At 42.8% G+C, this 19,895-nt stretch overlaps 1 protein-coding gene across 7 annotated transcripts in view; it reads left to right on the top strand.

The window, feature by feature from the left end:
* Positions 1-19,895, top strand: part of SPEF2 (sperm flagellar and cilia associated 2) — a 141,148-nt gene that overhangs the window by 105,416 nt on the left and 15,837 nt on the right. For 4 of the 7 annotated variants that reach the window (XM_037063160.1, XM_037063162.1, XM_037063161.1 and 1 more), the window contains exons 29-32: positions 62-291; positions 10,632-10,738; positions 11,446-11,628; positions 17,757-17,849. In XM_037063160.1, coding sequence (XP_036919055.1) covers positions 62-291; positions 10,632-10,738; positions 11,446-11,628; positions 17,757-17,849 — 613 coding nt within the window. Of the gene's footprint in view, positions 1-61; positions 292-6,486; positions 7,653-7,778; positions 7,997-8,092; positions 8,302-8,388; positions 8,513-8,600; positions 9,061-10,631; positions 10,739-11,445; positions 11,629-17,756; positions 17,850-19,895 lie in introns of those variants that run through there. The other 3 variants (XM_037063158.1, XM_037063157.1, XM_037063159.1) reach the window with 1 other exon arrangement.

A 19,895-nucleotide genomic window follows, 5' to 3' on the forward strand; every position in this document is an offset into this window, starting at 1 on the left:
AACAGCGTTAACCTGACTGTACCTTCGGTGGGGATAACCCTCTTCCTTTTTCCACTTTCAGTGTAGAAAAGTTAACGGAGGTAGCTCGCTATCACATTGAAATGTCTACAAAGATTCAGAATGAACTTTATTTGGACCAAGAAGACTTCTTCATTAATGGCGATATCAAAGTCTTTCCAGACCCACCTCCTCCGATACGCCCTCTGCCTGTGGAAAAGGAAGAAAATGGCACCCTGACCATTGAGCAGCTGGACAATTTCCGAGACCAGTTCTTAGAAATAGCACCTAAAGGTAAGAAAAACAATTATTATGACAAGAGCCCCCAAATGTCAAGTTTAACCAGGAGGACAATCACCTGCCCACAAATAAAATCAGCCCCCCTGGATGATGTGGCCCTAAAACGATCCCTTGCCCTCTTCTAGTTTATCTTATACTTGCTTCATATAGCCTAGATTTGAGTTAAACAAACAGGAAAAAAAAAACAGTGGCTAATCCCCTGGCAGCGTGGTGATCCTCATTCCTGGTAGTTCTCCTCCCCTGCCTCCCATACTCCTGGCTGGCAAGCTGGTACATTGGGGCAGTGCTCCGTCTGGCAGTGGAGGGACCACCTCTGTACCTACTTCCAGTTAAGGCTTCGTATTGGGATTACGAGTTCGTGGAAGGGGATTACGAGTTCGTGGAAGTGGAGTTTGAAAATTATCAACCACTCTACATCTCTTTAGAAGAGATAGGACCCTCATAGTTGTCACGATAGCCACAATACACTCCTGGAACCAACCTCAGACCCAGAGTTTATATTTCAGCTAAAAGTTGAAAATAAAGAACAAGTAGCAGCTATAACTTGGCCTGTGTATGTCTCACAAGATAACTCTAGAGACCCTTGGGACCAAAATGTATCAACGGAAACATTTATCTTAGGGTAGAAAGAGGAAGGGAGGGAGGAGAAAGACAAGGAAGAGGGGAGGGAGAGAGTTATGTTTTGAACAAAGTAGATGTAAAAGAAAACCAATCGCCCTGGGGACTTCGAGTGAAACTTGCAAAGGCAAACAAAAAAAGAAGAAAACCTAAACATCTATTTAAGTTCTTTCTAGAACAGATGAGCTTTGTAAAAAGTGTTCAAGAGTGCAAAGCAAAGGGGAATCAATGTGCAGTGAGGTTGGTCAGGGAAAGCTTTGTGAAACAACACTTTGCAGGGAGGAACTGAAGGAAGTAAAGATTTGATGGCAAAGATACGGAGGATGTTTAAAGTCGGGGCGGAGCCGCTAGGAAACGAACTGATATGAGGCATGAGTTCAGGTGTTCCGGGAAAGGTCGGGACCCAGCTCTGCTTCCCCTTCACCGCCCACACAAACTGCAGGTGAGCACAGGAGGAGGCCCCTGTGTCGGGGAACCACCTCCACCCACCCCAGCCGGGGACGCAACCCAGAGTTAAGAATGTCAGTTGTCACTAATGCAGCATTTACAGGGCTTCATAATACTGTAGGACTTGAGGCTCTTGGTGGTTCGAAATGAGTTATTGTCTATGGGCAAGCAGTTGAAACCCTTTTCTGTATCCTCAACTCAGGATACTTGAAAAAAACTTCTAATGCATGCTTTGCTTGTAAGTACATGTGAAATATTTAGCTTAGCATTTGGGTAGTCTACCATAGGAGTAATACTCACTGTTATTATTTATGCTAATGTTATAAAGGGAAGGCCAAACAATCGTCATTCCATTTTCTGCATCCCAGAGTCATAGAATTAGAGGTTCTCTCATGACATCGTCAGAGTCAGGCTGCAAATGTCGGCATGGCCCCTCCCCAAGCCAGTCCAGTAGTTACCACTCACTCCTTCTCCCCCCACACCAGGCCCCCAAAAGCGTCCTTGGACTTTCATCTTTCTTCCATCATTTCTGTGGCTGTGGCTCACTGCCTTAAGGGATACACAGGTCTCTACCTTTTGTCTTTTGTCTTATGCCTTCCAAGAATTGGAAAACAAGCCTTTAGGACACCTTTCATTGTATTTCCCTGGAACTCGACAAGATCAAAGGATGATCTTAGCTGAAGTGGTAACAGTTCTGACATGATGGAGCAATTGGCAGAAAGTGGTACATTTCTAAACGTGTGACCTGACAGAACTTGCTTAAATTTGAAAATTGCTATTATTTCTAAGTTAAAAAAAGATGAGCATTTCCTTATACTATTTTATATATGCCAATGCAACCTATGGTATTTGAAATGCCAACTTCAAGGTCACCAAACTATATTAAAATAAGATGGACAGGTGGGCTTTTTCCTAGGAAATGAGCACACGTATTTGCGTGTGATGGTCTTTATGTTACTAAGCCTACAGTAACATCTTTTAACAAATGTGTAAGTAGTGATAATATTATTCAGTTACACTTTATAACTTTTAATTTTCTGCATCAATAAAATTATAGAAGTAAATAGATGACCTTTGATTAAAATGAGTGTCAGGCTATTTTAAGTACTTGTGGTGAGTAGGTACAGTCAGGACAGAAATGGCAAGGACTTAGGAGTTTTCTGCTGAGTATTAGCTAATCTACTTGAAAATGAAAAGCCTTCATTAAAACAGTTCTTACTGAAGATAATGGAAAATTGAGAATGCACCATATACCATAATGCTTATATTCAACATTCCTTTCTGGTCAAGTTCTGTGCTTGTGATGATTCTAAATCTTCTTTGGTAAAGCTATAATTAGACATAAAGTACCCTTCCTTGATATTATTGTTACAAATATGCCGGGGGGGAAATGACCATATGTGTGATAACTACACAAGGTCATGGGAAAATGCAATTAAACAACTTGTGCTAGCATTTTGTTTTTGCTGCCGAGGGAAAATTCATACTTTAGAATGTTAAGAAGAGCTTAAGTAAGAGGCAGCCACTGGATCAGCAAACCATTCATTCCATCGGCTCTCTCAGGAGCCATTCCTGCAAGCACCCTCCCAGCAGAGAAGGGACTTCAGAGTCTTTTTTGAGTTATAACAGTAGCCCGTCCTGGCATGGCACGAGAAGCCACGCATCAAGCCCCACGCTAGCATTGCCATGGCAATTCACGTCTTACCCACGGCTGGAGGGGTAAGAAGATTTATCCATGGATAAGAAGAGTCAGACAGCTCCTTCCAAATCTACCTCCCATCAAATGATGGCAGTATGATCTTGGGCAAGTCACTTAACCTTTCTATCTCACTGTCCTCATCTGTAAAGTAGGGAAACTAGTGAGGTTGGTGTAAGTATTCAAATAATAATAATATACAGAAAGTGCTTAGAAAGTGTCTGGTAGAGGGAATGTACAAATTAAGTGTAATATAAGTGTTATTACTTACTAACACTTAATATAAATGTTATTACTTAATCCCATAATAACAACAATATATTATTAGAAAGTACATAGCATTATACAATATTAATGCTAGCTATTCTTATTATTGTCCAAAATGTTAGCTCAGCATCCTGTGGGTGCACATACCCTAATAATGCTTATATCACTACCCTTAGAACACTTCCAGAAAAAAAATTGCGTCACCCAGTAGAACTAATCCATCCCATACTTCCCAAACAAAACACTCATCTTGTAAGCTCTGGGTAGGTACATCTTGTCTCCAAACAGCAAGTGCCAAGCACATCAGGAAGATGGCCCTTCTCCAAGGAAGCTATTTGGAGCCTGGAGAGATCGGAACATTTTTGCAATGTTCCTCCATCCCCACTCAAACCCTAAGAACTCCTTTTTCTTATAAGCCTATCAGAACTCCACACAATGCTTGGGGGAACGCAGTTACTTCATAGCTATTTGGGCTTCTGCCAAGAGGCTATCTGGAGAGAACACAGTCCAGCTGATTCTGTGGCCTCTCTCCTTCGAGGGAGGCAGCATGTAGTTGTTCAAGGCCTGTAACATTGTTATGAAAACTGACAAAGGGCTCTTCTGCAGCCCCATCTTGGGGACCCTTAGAAGCAGTGAAGGGTCTCAGAGGCAGAGGGCACAGATGCAGAACTCTAGGCTGTAGTGGCTAAGCCAGATCATTCAGCTACATGGCTTTTACAGAAATTCAAATGAGAAAGTAGTGATTGCTGCCTGCATGGGTCAGCATAGGGGTTAGCTTGTAGGATTCGGACAGAAGCTTCCAGGAAGAAAAAGAAGCAGGGGCAGGGTATTCCAGGCATAGGGGAAATGGGGTAGACATTTGTATTTTTGAGGTGGCATGACATATTTAGGGAACAGCAAACGGCAGCTGGGGCAAGAGGCAGGAGGTGAAGACCACAAAGAGGTTGTGGTCAAGTCACAAAGTCTCAAGTGGCTTACACAGGGCACGCAAGAGAGGGCTGTGAAAGATGTTTAGAGCCAAGGGATGTGGGGAATGGACTAGAGAGAGGAGACTACGAGAGAACAGCAGACACTGCTCTAGCTACAGAGCCTCAGCTCCTGGAGAGGCGAGAGGAAGGCTGCCTGGCTTGTTGTCTGTAAAGAGTAACTAGAAAGTTCTGTGGCTTTGTGTAGGCTCAGTGTCTCTGAAAAAAATTATAAAAATATGAGAGTATGTATTTGCCAGTAGTGAAGCCCCACCCATATTTTGATTTGAAAAGTGATTAAATTTGTCTGACATTTACACAAATCAAGAAGTGAGGAAAGACTTATTAGAAAAGGTGTGATAAAAGAATTGATGTTATTTATTAACAGAAATATCTTGTCAAGGTGGCAGAATCTAAGGATCACAGCAAGAAGGAGTGTGGGCCCATATGCCCTATGGTTCCCTCCGTGGGTGAACTCCTTCCGCTAGATCAGATTCGTATCACGGAAATGCAGTGGTAAATCTAGAAGCCTTTGGACCTGGTGAAAGTGTGGGCAGAGGGGTTCAGGTGTCTCTTCAGGAAGAAACATAATCTCATGAAACCAGAGAATTTACGTTGAGCAAATGCACGTATGAGCTCAAAATTCAAGATAACACCTTCTGAAAAGTCTGTCCACAAAACTGAAATCATCAAAGCGAACTAACTCATTAGTGAAAGTTCAAGTCCTTTGCTTTAGCAACAAGACACTTGTTTTTCATTCATTTTTTCACTCATGTCTGCACCAACCTGTGTGTGTGCAGAGCCAGCAGCCCCTGGGGCTGAAGGCCTAAGTGGGGACTAGGAAGCCCATGTCAAGTGAGAGACCAAAGGCAGAGTAGATGTCAGCTCCAGGGAAGGAGACTCATTTTAAATGAAAACAGCAATTGTTAGAATTTGGGGCAAAAGGGTCCTGTTATAACAACAATAACTGCAAAAAGACTGATTAAAAGGCAAAATAGAAGTTAGATACAAATAGGGCAGGAAGGGCAGAGACAGAATGACTAATGTCAAAGGCCTTCAATTAAAAGACATTAAGAGACATGAGATGGAGAAAAATCAATTAGGAAAGGAGACTTATTCTTAAATACCTACCAAGTGTTTAGTGCCCCTCTGGACATTGTAGACACACAGGAAGCGTGTTTCTCTTGAAAGAATTTAAAATCGAGTCTCGGAGTCAAAACCGAGGACCCTAACCGGTGAGATGAAATGATGCCCCAAGTGTGCGCGTCCACAAGAGGCGTTGTAATGCAGCGTCACACACACGTCCCAAACTCTCATGGCACCACAAAGCAGGACCGTACAACGACCAACAGTACCACAGAACTTGTGGGAGGGCCATTGCTGTGTGTTCTAGGCTCTCTGCCTTCAGAGGGAAACTGGTATTTTAAGACTTGGTTTTGTGTAATTCTAATTTTTTCTCCTTCCATCCAGATAAGTATAGAGTCCCCTCTCTGACAAATAATCAAATGTCGCAAATTAGACTTTTGGGGAAAAGAAGAATATGAGGCAGGAAACACAGCCATTTTGCAAACTACCTGGAACAGGTCTCCCAGCCGGACGCCCTTTTGTAACAAGCCGGCTCTCCGACTGCCAGAGGAAGCGGGCCTGGCGGGGAGGGACGTCCAAGGCAAATCTTGCAGACAAACTGCTGTGTGCGCCCCATTGTTCTTTTACCTCACCGCGGGAAGGAAAGGACAGCGAGAACGGTGCCCTGGGATGCATGGGGAGATGAGTCCTAGAGTGAAGAAGACCACAGCCCCCTTTACCCTTCTGAGCATCCCAAAATGAGGAAGTCGGTAAACATGGGGGGCTGTGGAGTAGGATGCCTGCTAGTGAACCCCAACTCTGCCACTTATGCTCACTGTGACACTGGGCAAATTCATTAACCTCTCTCTATTACCTAGTTCTTTAGCCCATACATAAAACGGTGCTAATAGTTAATCAGTCCATTTTACTCACCATAAAGGAAGGATAATGTATTATAAGGATTACATTAGATAAACCATTGAAACCACTAACCAGAATGCCTGGTAGGTAGTAAGCACTCACTATGAATTTTTCCAGAAATAATGAGCAACTGTGGGGAGCAGCCATTAAGCAAAACTGAGGGTAGACATTAATGAGTACCTGAAGTAACAATGTGGAGTTATTTTAAAGGCAGGGATGCTCCAGACCATGTGAGTCCGGTCACCGAAAAGCAGAAAAAAGTACACTCTCTTGACCATTACCTTCCAAAGAGGAACAACCAATTTCTGAAAATCTGGCTGAAAAAATTCCCATGGCTTATATATGATGAGATACCAAACCTTATGTTCTGTGGCCTGTGTCGCAAGCATGGAGTGAAGTCCAGAGGAAGTCAAGCGAGTCTCTCTCACGGTACTGACAACTTCAGCGCCGAATTTCTCCGTGCACATCAGCTCAGCGAGGCACACACCCAGGCTTCAGTAATGGAAGCAACGAAGGGTTCTCCGGTGAACAAAGTCTCCTCTGAGCTGACGGCGAGGACCATGGGCAAAGTCACCCTCATTAGAGTCGAGAACTTGTTCAGATCCTGCCATGCCCTCGCCAAGACTGGACGTCCCCTCGGAGACCTTATCTGGATGTGCAAGCTGGATGACATGAAGGGCGTGGATATTGGCCCCGCATTCAGAACGAAAAAATCAGCAAGAACCTTTACACATTTTATTGCTGAAGTAGAACGGAGAAATCTGAGAGAGAAACTGGAGAAAATTCCGTTTTTCTCTGTCATCAGCGACGGGCTCTCAGACTGTTCGATGGAGAAAGCCGAACTTGTCTACGTGCAGTTTGCACACGTAGGGAAAGTGCATTGCCAGCTTGTTGGGGTACATACAGGAGAAAAGAAGGGTCCTCTGTCTGTCAAAATTGCCATTGAGAAAACTCTAGAGAGAAATCTTCAACTCAGGCTGTCCGACCAAGGCTGGGCAGAGAAACTGGTTGGTTTTGGACGGGATGGTGCCCCTGGCTCAGAGGGAGAAAACAGCGGGCTGGCCCTGCTTTTAAGAGAAATCCAGCCATGTGTGCTGACTGTGTATTGCTTTGCACATCATCTTGAACTATCTTACAAGGCAGTATTCCAGAGTGTTCCCCTGTACAATGATGTCAGAGACCTCCTCCACAGCATCCACCGCTTCCACCACAGCTCACCTCCCCGTGAGCGTTCTCTGGTTGCTGTTTTCAGAGGCCTGCGCCTGCGCCCTGCAGTGCCTGCTGGAGCAGGAGGCAGGAGGTGGCTTCCGAGACTGCAGGCAGCCCTCCAGAGCTTCCTCAAGGGGTACCCTGCCGTTGTCCAGCAACTGCGTTCGGTGAGTAGTTTTGAAACACGACCCTATTTTAGTTTTTCAGAATAGTAGAAAGTATTTGTATTGAGCAATTTGAAATAATAACTTCGAGCAAGTAGACCACTGTTCTACTCCCAACCTGCGTTGCAGAGAGGTGAAGACAGTAGTGATGCCGGTTATCAGAAGGCTGAGGAACTGCTAGAGATCCTTCTCCGAGCAGACATCGTCAAATTCGTTCACTTCCTGGTGGATGTCATTCATGTGCTTAGCGTTCTGTCCCACGTCAGCCAAAACAGAAGGTCTTCAATGGCGGATGTATTTGCTACCCTAAGGTCAACACTGGAAACGCTCAGAATGTATCAAACAAGGTGAGCAGCCAGGGATGAGCCGAGGGACTTGGGAGATCATCTTCCAGGTGTTTTTCCACTGAAGGCTTTACTTGGGGGGATTTTGTTTCTCCCCAGACCAGGGCCCCAAGAACATAGGGTGGATTCAGTCACACACTTTCACGGTAACTGCCTCAAAGATAAGGGAAGCATTTCTGATGTGAGAAACATGGTTTTAACACCTCTTATCAAGAGGCTGCAAGGCTGTTTCAGAGATGCCAGCCAAGACGTGGTGAAGGCAACAGTGATTGGAAACTTTAAATCGTGGCCCACAAAGAAGAATGAAGGTAACCTACATGTACTCACTCTGAACCGACAGTTCTTTGAGTGCTTTTAAAAATATGTATGACTGTTCGTTTGTGTATTGATGACAGATTTTGGAGAAAAGGAGGTGTCCATCCTGACTGCACATTACAAACCAGTCTTGGAAGCTGCCAATGTGCAAATCGATGAAGTGGTCACTGAGTGGAACATGTTGAAATCAGAGATTTATGACAGGTGAGCATCAGTAAACTAGTTGATATTTATAAATATTGGGTAAAACTTGAGCATCTCAATCTTTTGCATTTTTCACTTTCCCTCCTAGGTTTCAGAACATCCGCAAACTGACATGGGATTTTGTGAATTCAGTTTGTTTACACAAGTATCCAAATATCCTGATGCTAGTGGACCTCGTGCTGACCCTCCCTGCAAGTTCAGCAGAAGTGGGGCGGGGCTTTAGGCAGATGCAATTTACCAGGTCACAAATACATGCCAAGGTCAAGGCTGAGAGCGTGTCGGATCTCCTGATCATTCAGCTGAATTCTCCAGACATTAACAACTTTGACCCCAGGAGAGCTATCCATTTATGGAGTACAAGAACACCGTCTTCAACCAGTGACACAAAATCTAATTCAGGTTGCTCATCAAACTCAAAAAGCCATTATGAAAGTGATTAGTAACATGGCAGATGTTGACTTCATCATTCAACATAGCAGAAATGAAAAAAATATATCTTCAAAAGCCTGAAACTTATAAGTAAAACAGTCAACAGTCTTCACATCAAACGCAAAATGCATTTGCTGTCTTCCAGGTGTACAAAGCAAAAATCCAAAAGTTGGTTTTCCAGTAACTTTCTAATTCTCCTATATATACATGTTCTTCCGAAGTCTTTGGGTGAGAAGTTATATTTCTAAGCAACGGTGTTATTTTGATGTCATCTTTCTGAGAGTTATATGTAAAGATCATATCACTATATGCCTCGTTCATTTAAGTAACAGGTCAAATATTAAAATAGTTTTTACATTTCACACTAATGCTCCAAAGTAAACAACTCTTATGTAGTTGAAAATATTGTCTTACAACACTTTGCTTGTACCATGTTTATTAGAGAAGGAAATATGTTACACATCTACCAGAATTTTTAAATACTTTCAGCCTCTTCATGGTTTTGAAAGAGTTTACTTATGGTTTCATACTGAGAAACATGAGTGATTTATTTCTAACTTATCTGAAAATTCTACTCCCTCAGAAAGTATTCTCATTTCTATAAAATTGAATACTCAGGTTTGATCAAAAAGAGTAAAGAATTATTTCTGAACAAACATCTGTGTGGTCAGTCATATCAAAGAAAGGAATATTCTGCTCTTGCTACCCAGAAAATTACCTTCCAAATCTCAAAATTGTATATTTGGTTTGGTGTATAAACCACTCGAATTTTAAAAGAATTATAACATGCTGTCCTAAAGGTTAGAGAAAATGATGAAGTTTATTTTGGACTTTTATAAATGCTAAAAATTTAGATGTAAAAAGAAAAATTTGAGATGCTGTATCCGTTTTTCACTCTTTGTATTTCTAAACAAAGAAGCTTAGCCGTAAACTCTGGACCTGAAAGATACTCGATACATGTAGGAGTCTCTTCTGGCTTGAGGTACTCTGCTATGGGGATTAGATGTGTTTAAAGCAGATTCATTTATTTTGCTTCCCTATTTCTTTTTAAATGCATGTGCATGCAATTTGAAATGAGAAACAGGCTAAGCAGATAGCTCTGTTGGACAAGGTAAAATAGATTAGTATAGAAGAGCAAAACATTTAAAAGGTTAGTAATCTTTTGTATAATACTTTGGAATAGTGAGCCAGTTGTATGATTAAATTAACTCTTCCAATCCAATAATTAAACAATTCAAATCTCCCTACATTGATAAAAACCAATATATTCTGATCAAAAGAGTAAAATTAGGATAAATGTGTTCCCTTGATCACTCTGGTGATGTGCATGCTTCTGAAACACCTTTATCCTATATTTACCAAAATGTTTTAGTCTTGTGCCCTACTGCATAATAAGAAAGCTTAGAATATTTTTAAAAATTCAACTGATTCTGAGTAAAAGCTCAAAAAATACTCTAACCTAAAATATAAAGTCTCAGTAACTTGCCCAGTCTATAATAACGTACTACTCAGCCAGAAAAATACGTTTTTGACTTAGCTGAGAAAAAATAATGAGAGAGCATCAGGAAATTGATTCGTGTTTTCATATTTTCAAAATGTCTTCTCCTTCTCTAAGGATTACTGGTTTAAATAATATTAAAAACATGATTTTCTGTCATGCAATTAAAAAATATTTTTCATTGGATTATAGGCATACTAGGAAATAAAACATTCACTGACATTCTTCTTGACTTGGTGACCCTGAACCTCGGAACAAACAACCTTCCAAGTAGTTGGATGCACCTCACTCGGCCTGAAGTAGGTGTTAATTTTGTTTGGAATTTAAAGCTTTGAGAATTTTTATTTGATCAAGTCAACAGTTTTAAAATAACCAGTACTTGCACAGTAGCTGACATTTAGTGGTCAACCAATAAAAATTGAGTGATTGAATGAATGAACTTTCACTTAAGACACGTGCTCAGTATCGGAAGAATGAGTGAGGATGCCATCAGTGAACGACCAGGAAGCTCAGCCCACGAGTTTGCATCTATTGCTGCCTGATGGAATGATCCTCAGTAGTAAAAGTAGACAATTCTGGCACACCTACAATTCTGGCAGTTCTTGCTTTTCATCATATTCTGTTTCTTTAGACTGTATGAGAAAACAAATCGGTTAAAGAGTTTCCCTACCAGCGGAGCAGTGGGGCCCTTACATGGCCATCACTATCACTTTTATCTCTCCCCTGTTGACAAGGTGCAAAGTCAACCAGAGACATGTGTGTGAATTCACTGGGTAACAGTGAGCAGAAACACAAATGTCAGAGAGTCGGAAGGTGAAACCCGTCCCAGGGACTGCCTGGTAGAGAGTGGTTGGGAGAGCTCGAGGGAATGTAAGTCACCACCAGCTCCAATCACCAGTCTGAGATTCTGCTTTCTTCGTCTGAATCTCTTCTGAGAAACATGAGCAACAGAGTTTTCTGATACAGTCGTACAAACATCCCAATGGCATTTCCTGTTTTCTCCCAGTTGCAGGAGCTAACCTCTTTACTGACAGTAAACTCGGATTTCGTGGACTGGCGGAAGTTCTTGTTAGTGGCTTCGCTGCCTTGGCCCATCGCCCTGGAGGAGGAGCTCCTGGAGACCCTGCAGAGGTTCAAGGCTGTGGATGAGGAGCAGTCGGGCACCATCACCTTCCAGCAGTACATGCAGGTGGCTATCAACACCCAGTGGCATGAAGACCAGACTACTTTTGGCCTAAGAAGTAAATAGAATCTAACTGGTGACCTTTACCAGAGCAATCCTGGCAGAGAACAGAATCCAGACCACAGAGGACTGAGGAAATGATGAGGCCTCTAGGAAATGAAGATAAGAATAAGCAACTCGTTTTTGAGAAATTGAGTAAGGAAGGAACGAGCATGAAATCTCCTAACTAGGAAGGGCCTGTATTGCTTATTTTGTGCCCATTAATTTAATTCCTCCTCTTGCTCACCATTTCACAGTGCTAGTAGACACAAAAGACAGACACGGGTGTGGGGTGCCCATTTTGAAACAGGGGGTTACCCTCTAGGTGCCTCCATCTCAGATGTAGGCCACCACTGAAAGATCATGCCCCTCCGGCTTCTCTTTTTCCTTCCATAATTAGTGGATGGAGTGCTTGTCACTGGCCCTGAGGTTCTCACACTCACACACCCGAGCCAGAGGAAATAGCACTTACATGTTGAGAAGGTCCCTTCACGGATGATCAAAAAACGTGTTCAGCTGACTAGGCTCTGATTTATCTCCCAAGAGGGGCAATTTCTGAATTCTATCACTGTCCTGGAGTTACAACTTGTAGAGATGATTAACACAACAGCAAAGCAAAAACTTACTCTGTTTTTATCATTGGCTTAAGACTAAACAGTGGTCATTGTGCAATTACCAGCCTTCACTATATGCCCATTAACACAGGATATTGATTTAAACATCCTTTTTCACAAACATGAACCAAACAAAGGGTGTTAGCATTTTTTCACCAAAGTGCTGCACCAACACCAGAAAGTTCCCTTACTAAAGGTGTGGCTTTCTTAGAGAAAGCTGGCTGCTGCATTGAATAGAAACTCAGAAATACTTCCTTGGGCACTGCCTATGTTTGGGGAGCAGTTGATTTCTGAGCTCTGCACTCTCCTCTTTCCCACAATTCCCCGCACTACCCACTCCTCGGGAGCCCCAGGACCAGCAGGCCATTTAGAGAAGCACACTTGACCATTCCACATCACAACTTTTACAGATTTCCAACACTCACCAGCTCACAGAAAAAAAGAATTATTTTATGGAAAAAGTCAAAACAGCTTCTAGGGCAACAGCTTCTAGGGCAAACAGCTTCTAGTTTTGTAAGATTTATTGGAAACACCACTTTAGAACAATACGTTAGTGTTGCTGCATTGCTGAGATGAAGTTTTCTGGGAGAAAAAGCCTCTCTACTCTGCTTTTTATTTTGTCTGTCTTTTTTCTTTCTTTCCTTTTCTTTTACTTTTTTTTTTCTTGACTAATTGCAAGTTCACCACAACAGCCACATAAGAGTGGGCCGATTTCCCCAGCTTCTAAAATGGAATGAGATACAAGGTTTGTGAAGTCAGCTGGGCTGCACACCTCACCTAAGCCACGCGAGCATAAAAGCCCACATGCCCCGTGCTCCCGTCCCTCCTGCAGCCGCTGTCGGCAGCCTCTGTGGTGCTGCATGTTTAGTCACACTCAAGCAGGATTCTTTGATGTTCAACTCTCGACTCAACTTCTATCAGTGAGAATGAAGCTTATCGTAGGCTTAATGAGTCAGACGTTCTAGGATTCAAACAGGGCAGTACTCATTTTCTTAGGAAAAGAAAAAAGTCTTTGGCCATATTTCAGCAAGAGAATACTAACGACATTTCTGTATTTTCAGGACAAATAGCCTAGTTACCCAGTGAAGCAGGGTGTGGTGAGCTGACCCTTGATTTATCTATTTAAACCCTACTACACAGGTTCACATTGACCATTTCATATTGTAAATATTCTCATGGATGACTTTTCAAAAACTATAAGCTGTTTTCCAATTAAGTTATTTTTTTCTTCTTAATGTGGCCCTCTTATGTGTGAAACATTTCAAAACAGTTTTCTAGTTTATGGAATATTATAAACTTTTAGAAAACTAATATAAATGAGCTATTGGTTTTAAGAACCAGGGAAGATTTCTGTGCATTGAAACCACTGGATGTGGAGGTGATAGAGGTTGAACTACGGAGGAAAAGGGAGGGGTCCTATCTCTGTTTCTTTACTCCCCCTTGGGCTTCTTTGATCATTTCCTCTCTGTTACTGGTTTTCAGCAATTTGATTATTGTGTTCCTCAAGTCTAGTTTTTTGTGCTTGGGGTTCACTGAGCTTCTTGCAACTATGGGTTTGTAGTTTTTTTTTAATTTAAAAAATTTTCAGGATATTTTTTCCAAATACTTTTTCTGCACCTTCTGCCTTCTCAAAATCCAGTCATATGTTGATTTCCCTACAGCTCAGTGATGCTTAGTTCATTTTTCCAGGGCTTTTTTCTTTTTATTCTCTGTTCATTTCTATTTCTGTGTCCTCAAGTTCACTGATTATTTCCTCTGCAGAGTCAAATCTGCTATTAACACCATCCAATGTATTTTTCAGTAGAGGTTTGTATTTTTTACCCCTAGAAGTTTAAGTTGGCTTTATTTAACATCTTTAATTTTTTATTGTGTGCATGTTTTTTCTCATGTCCTTGAACAAAGAAAATATGTTCAAAATAGCCAAGTGAACATAATCTTCATTCATTCTATCATCTGTGTTCATTTCCATTGATTGATATTTCTCTTGGCTATAAATGTTTTTTTTTACTTTTTTTGCATGCCTAGTAACTTTATATTGGATGCCAGGTACTGTGAATTTTATATTATTGGGTGCTCAGTTTTGTATACTCTAAATATTTGACATGTAGTGATGTTACTTGGAATCAAATTTATTATTTCAAGGTTACATTAAAAGTTGTAAGGATGTGTCAAAACCATTTGACTAGATGTGTGAGGGTTAATTTGGGGGCTCTCTGTTCTATTCCATTGATCTTTGTGTGTATTTGTATGCCAGTATCACACTGTTTGAATAATGGTAGCTTTGTAATAAGTTTTGAAATCTGAAAGTGTGAGTCCCTCAACTTTGTTCATCTTTTTCAGGATTGTTTTGGTTATTTGGTGTCTCTTAGAATTCCATCTGATTATTAGAATGGGGTTTTAGCTCTGCAAAAAAATGTCTTTGGGATTTTGATAGGGATTGCATTGAATCTGTAGGTCACTTTAGGTGGTATCTGCATCTTAACTATGCTGTTTTCCATTCCATAAACACAGAATGTCTTTCCATTTATTTCTGTCTATTTTACTTTCTTTAAGCAGTGTTTTCTAGCTTTCACTGTGGAAGTCTTTCACCTCTTTGGTTAAGTTAACACCTAAGTATTTTATTCCTTTTGATGTTATTGCTAATGTAAATGTTTCCTTAATTTTCTTTTTAGATTATTCATTGTTAGTCTACAGAAATGGAACTAACTTTTATGTGTTGATTTTGTATCTTGTCACTTTGCTGAACTCATTTATAATTTATAATAGTTCAAAAAAGAAAAAATGATCTGTAACAGTGGGTCCAGAGCTTCCTATAGGGTGGGCCAATCTGGCCCCGCCACCACGGCCATATCTGCCCAGTGCCTACATATCAGGAGGTCCTCTCACTGCCGGGGGGCAGCATGATCTCTTCCCAGCCCTGTGTGAGTCTCAGGAATTGTTCGGCCTGCTCCCTTATTGTGGTCCTTTCCCCAGCTTCTGGTATTTTACACACACACACACACGCACACACACACACACACATCCACAGATTGGCTATCCATCTTGGCTATCCATCAAGATGTGAAGAGATCCCTCTGCGGATCTCAAGGCTTCTCTCTCTCTCTCTCTCTCTCTCTCTCTCACACACACACACACACATTATGCCCTGAAACTTCTAGCCATCTTGGCCTCCTCCAACTCCGAAATCTGTCTCATCAACTCAGCCAGACCGCCAGGCTCTGTCTGGACACCCCTCCTGGCACTGCAGCCCAGAAACTCCCTCTAGGCTGGAAGAACAGTGGGCATTCTTTCCTGCTTTCCTCCTGTCAGCAACTACTGCACTGCGTTGTCTGTTGTCCAGTGTATGGAAACACGTGTGTCATGTATGTTGTCCACTTTTCTTGTTTTCTGAGGAAGGTAATTCTGAACTCTGTTACTCCATCACATTCTAAAGCAAGATCCTACCTGTCCTCCTCATCTCTCTATTCTCCCAGATAGTGGTACCTACCCTCCAGATTAGTCACTGGGCCAAGGCCACTTACGTCCAAAACCAGGCCCATGCTGGACCGTGAGCTGCTTCTGAGTCTTCTTCCTCATAGGCTTTCACATAGCCAGCATCTCCCAGACCAGCATTCCTTTGTTCCAGATGAAAATAAAACTCAGCCCTCACCTCTGGAGGGCTGCATCCCCTTACCAACTACCCAATGTCACTGCAGCCTCCTTTCAAGCACCGGTGATTCTTAGAAGGAAAAAAGGCACAGACCAGAGACCAGAGTCAGGTTCAGTAAGCCAGTGGTCTTGGCAGCAGCAATGCTGCGAGTAGCATTTGCAAGGTTTTCTCTGTAGCATATTGCAAGGGAGTGGGAACTGGCCACAAAATGCTTAGGTAGATGAAGTGTTTAGCATGTATAAAAATTGGGCTGAACAAGACACAGTCTTGGAACCCAAGGAATTTAATAACTGATTTTCAACAGCAGACACAAATTACAGCACCCAAAGGAATGAACTAAATGCCAAGTGTAAGATTCGAACAAGTCAAATTAAGTTCATAGCAGAGATCAAGGAGGGCCTCCTGGCAGAGGTGTGATCTGAGCCAGGACTGTGTAGTTTACATGGACGGACAGGAGGTCATCTCACACAGGAAGGTGATGTGAATGAAAGAGCTAGAGTAGGAAACCATCTGAGCAGAGACTGATGTGACAAGATTAAGGTTTTGAGAAGACTGATATGGATGTGTGGTACAAACTAAAACAAATAAAAGGAAGACTAGAAACAAGAACAGCTCTGAGGTCACTAGGGTGGCCTGAGATGGAGTAATGAGGCTCTGTACCAGCATGGGAATGGAAGGGAGGGAGAGATGGACGAGGCGCTGCCCAAGGGGAACCAAGGGATTTCGTAATTGGTGTTAGAAATGGGCTGAGAAAAAGCAATGTCAGTAAAAGGTAGGCCTTTGAGCTCTTGAGTCAGTCGGTCAGTCGCTCGACAAAGATTTTCCAACAGCAATAATGTGTTCCAGCACTACCCTGGGCCCTGAGAACAGGCAACAACACAGGCGCATGTGACAGGCCAGCTGCTATCACAGGTGCAGCCCCCCACTGTCCCGCAAAAAATACTGCTATGTGAGCGAAATCTAGGGCAGCCACCTACAAGCTTCATCCACTAGCAGCACCCCTAATATGTGGGTTTTCATTTATACATTTTATGTGTGTACTCCTGCATTGATACATTGTATATTGGGTTGGTCAAAAGGTCCACTTAGTGTTTTCCATAAAAGAAAGACACATTTTTCATTTTCACCAATACCTTTATTGATTTGGATATTTTGAGTATGTCGGCTATCTCCCACTGTTGGCTTCTAGTGGGTCAAGGCCAGGGGTGCTGCTAAACATCTTCCAATGCATAATACAGCCCATGGCAAAGAATTATTTGGCCAACATGTCAATAGTATCAAGAAACTTCTCACACCACATTTGACACATTTGATCAGTCACGGCACCTTCTCCATACACTGCTCAGATCTTTTTTGCATTTTTACCTTTCTTGAAATAATAAAGTATAATAAGCCAAAAATGTTGCGTATTTTCTCCTGTCTCCAATATTAAACTAGCTGCACAAAATTCACCAGTTTTGAAAAGCTTTTTTAAATGCATGCTGATGTGACAGCTGTCACAGTACAATCGAACAAAATCATTTCAAATCAAGTTAAAGACAACTAAGTGCTACCAGAGCCATTGTATGGAAAAAACTAAACAAACATTTTGGCCAACTCAATGCATTATCAAATTTTTAAAAATAAAAATTGGGAAAGAATCAGCTCAAAATACATGTAAGTGTTAGTTCTAGTATTTCCCCCTCCAACCCATGGGTTTTTCAGCCCACTGCAGATACCTACCTGCACAAGACAGGTTCAGTCTCTGTGGCTTTTAAAGGAACAGTTACATCTCTGTGGCTTTTAAAGGAACAGTAACACAGGAATCATTTTCTTTCTCACTTTGTGTATAGGCCGGTCTCTGGTTCACGGGGGATGAAGACATAAAAGTTCCGGAGGACCCTTTCGAACCCCTGCCATTCAATAGGCAGGGGCATCTTATAGAGGTAATCACCGAGGTCCCTGCGGCACTGACGAATTTCTTTGACGTTTCTTCCACTTGTGTGACTTGTTTTAGACACACTGCTCCCCTCCGCCTCCTTTGCTGTGTCCTCAAAGCACAGGCTTGAACACACCCTAAGCAGCAGCACAGGGGAGCCCTGGGGAAGGAGGCAGGGCCGAACTCTCCGAATCCTACCGTTACCTCTCTAACTGGCCTCGGACAAGTCCCACCACCTCTCAGGCTGCTCTCCTCTCACGGGTCAGATAAGCCAGGTCGTTACCACATTTGTCTCTAAGTGCCCTGCCAGTTCTGAAAGCCTGGGATAAAAACCATCATTTCACCAATATACGCTTTGGTTCATTTCTTTTGGACTTTGGTTAACATGCACACCATACCAAGGGTTTGCCTACAGTATTGCCCATGGCTTACCAGATTTAATATTTACCAAAAATGTTATTATCATCAATAGGAATTATTGATGGTGATATTATAATGATAGTGGCAATATGTTGACAATAGTAATAATGTTAATATTATTATTACCTTTTATTCCTGAAGCCACAATAGAAAGCAATGCCTTAAAATCTAAACATTACTCTGACTTGAGTGTAAATGTTTAAAATATAAAAATTAGCATAACACAGCCAAATTCAGTAAGATATGAGCAGAGCTGGGTGGTGGATATAGATAACACAGCAAACTATGTATATTGATTATTCAATTTCCAGCCAACCATTAGTCCAAAATTATGGTACAAAATTGAGCACGGCTCCAGTTATAACCTCAAAGTGAGCAATTTCCTTCAATTGGATGCACAACTTTTCAGCACCTCTGCTACATGCTAGCAGAGAGCAGGCAGGAGAAAGGTCAAAGAATGACCCTGAGGGTCCAAGACCTGAGGGTCCACGACATGAGGCTGCAGCTACAGGGGCAGCTTTTTGTCTGGGCTGTTGCTGGCTTTTTACAATATGAACCTGGGGGACTGAGATCTATTCTCCCGTAAAGCTTTGGGAGGCTGGCCGACTCTGAATGGCTTTGTGAACAAATCTGCAACAACAGAAACAGGTTCTCCGTTCCTCAGGAAGAAACCAGCAGACTGAACAGCACCTTCCTCTCCAGATGGAAGTTTTCAGAATGCCAGAAGGGCAAAGCCTTTTAGTTGCTTTCCCAGGCACTAAAGCCAGAAGGCAAGTCAGCCCCAGGGATGCGAGGCAGCAAAGCAGGAAAGGACCTTTGGGTTCCAAGGAAGGGAGGGGCCCCCACCTGTTGCTGTTCAAACTGCTGAGAAGTGACAGGAAGGAAAGGGACAAAGTTAGGAGCAGAGGCAGGACCATGAAGGCTGATAAGGAAGTGCTCTTGTGGGCCAAGGATGGCTGATGTGTGCATGTGTGTGCGTGGTGTGTATGCGTGATGTGTACATATGTATGGTGTCCAGGGGACCTAAAATGAGTGAGGAGTGGTGTTCCCCATCCCTCCCTGCCTTGGGCTCTGGGTGCACAGCCTTATGTAAATCTTGGTGCTCTTGAACCAGGGTTGGAACCACAGGCTCCTCTGCTGACAGGTTCTGAGGTCTTGACGGAGTTGCCTAACTTCTCTGTGTCATCTTGCCCCCTCTCTGATGGGGCTGTGACAGAGGGTTCGTGATTGGTCCTGTATGCTGAACAGACACTAACCACGCTACCTACACATGGTGAAAGAGCAGTAATGGCTAACATACTGAAGGAGGAGGCGCAAGGAGAAAACGTGGGTTTACTCCAGGTTTACTCCGCTGGCTGCAGTGCAGATAGAAAAGCCAAGTCAGGAAGGAAACAAAGCCCGTGAGGAGGGAATTCGGAGGCTCTGTCACAACCCACTGCAGGGCCTCCAGCAGGTCCCTCTGCCCCCAGCGCCCCTGCATCCCCTAAGAGAGAAGGGCTGGGCTTCTGTCTAAGGTTCCCCTAGCTCCCCTGCCTTGTCATCCGCGCTCTAGTGACCCAGGGCCTGTCTCAAGCCACACTCAGCAGGGGCTCCTGGGGACAGGCCACGGCCACTGTCCAGGGTCTTGGGTGAC

This window comes from Sturnira hondurensis, unplaced genomic scaffold, assembly GCF_014824575.4.
Source record: "Sturnira hondurensis isolate 20B ecotype Veracruz unplaced genomic scaffold, ASM1482457v3 Scaffold0014384, whole genome shotgun sequence".
Taxonomy (NCBI): Eukaryota; Metazoa; Chordata; class Mammalia; order Chiroptera; family Phyllostomidae; genus Sturnira; species Sturnira hondurensis.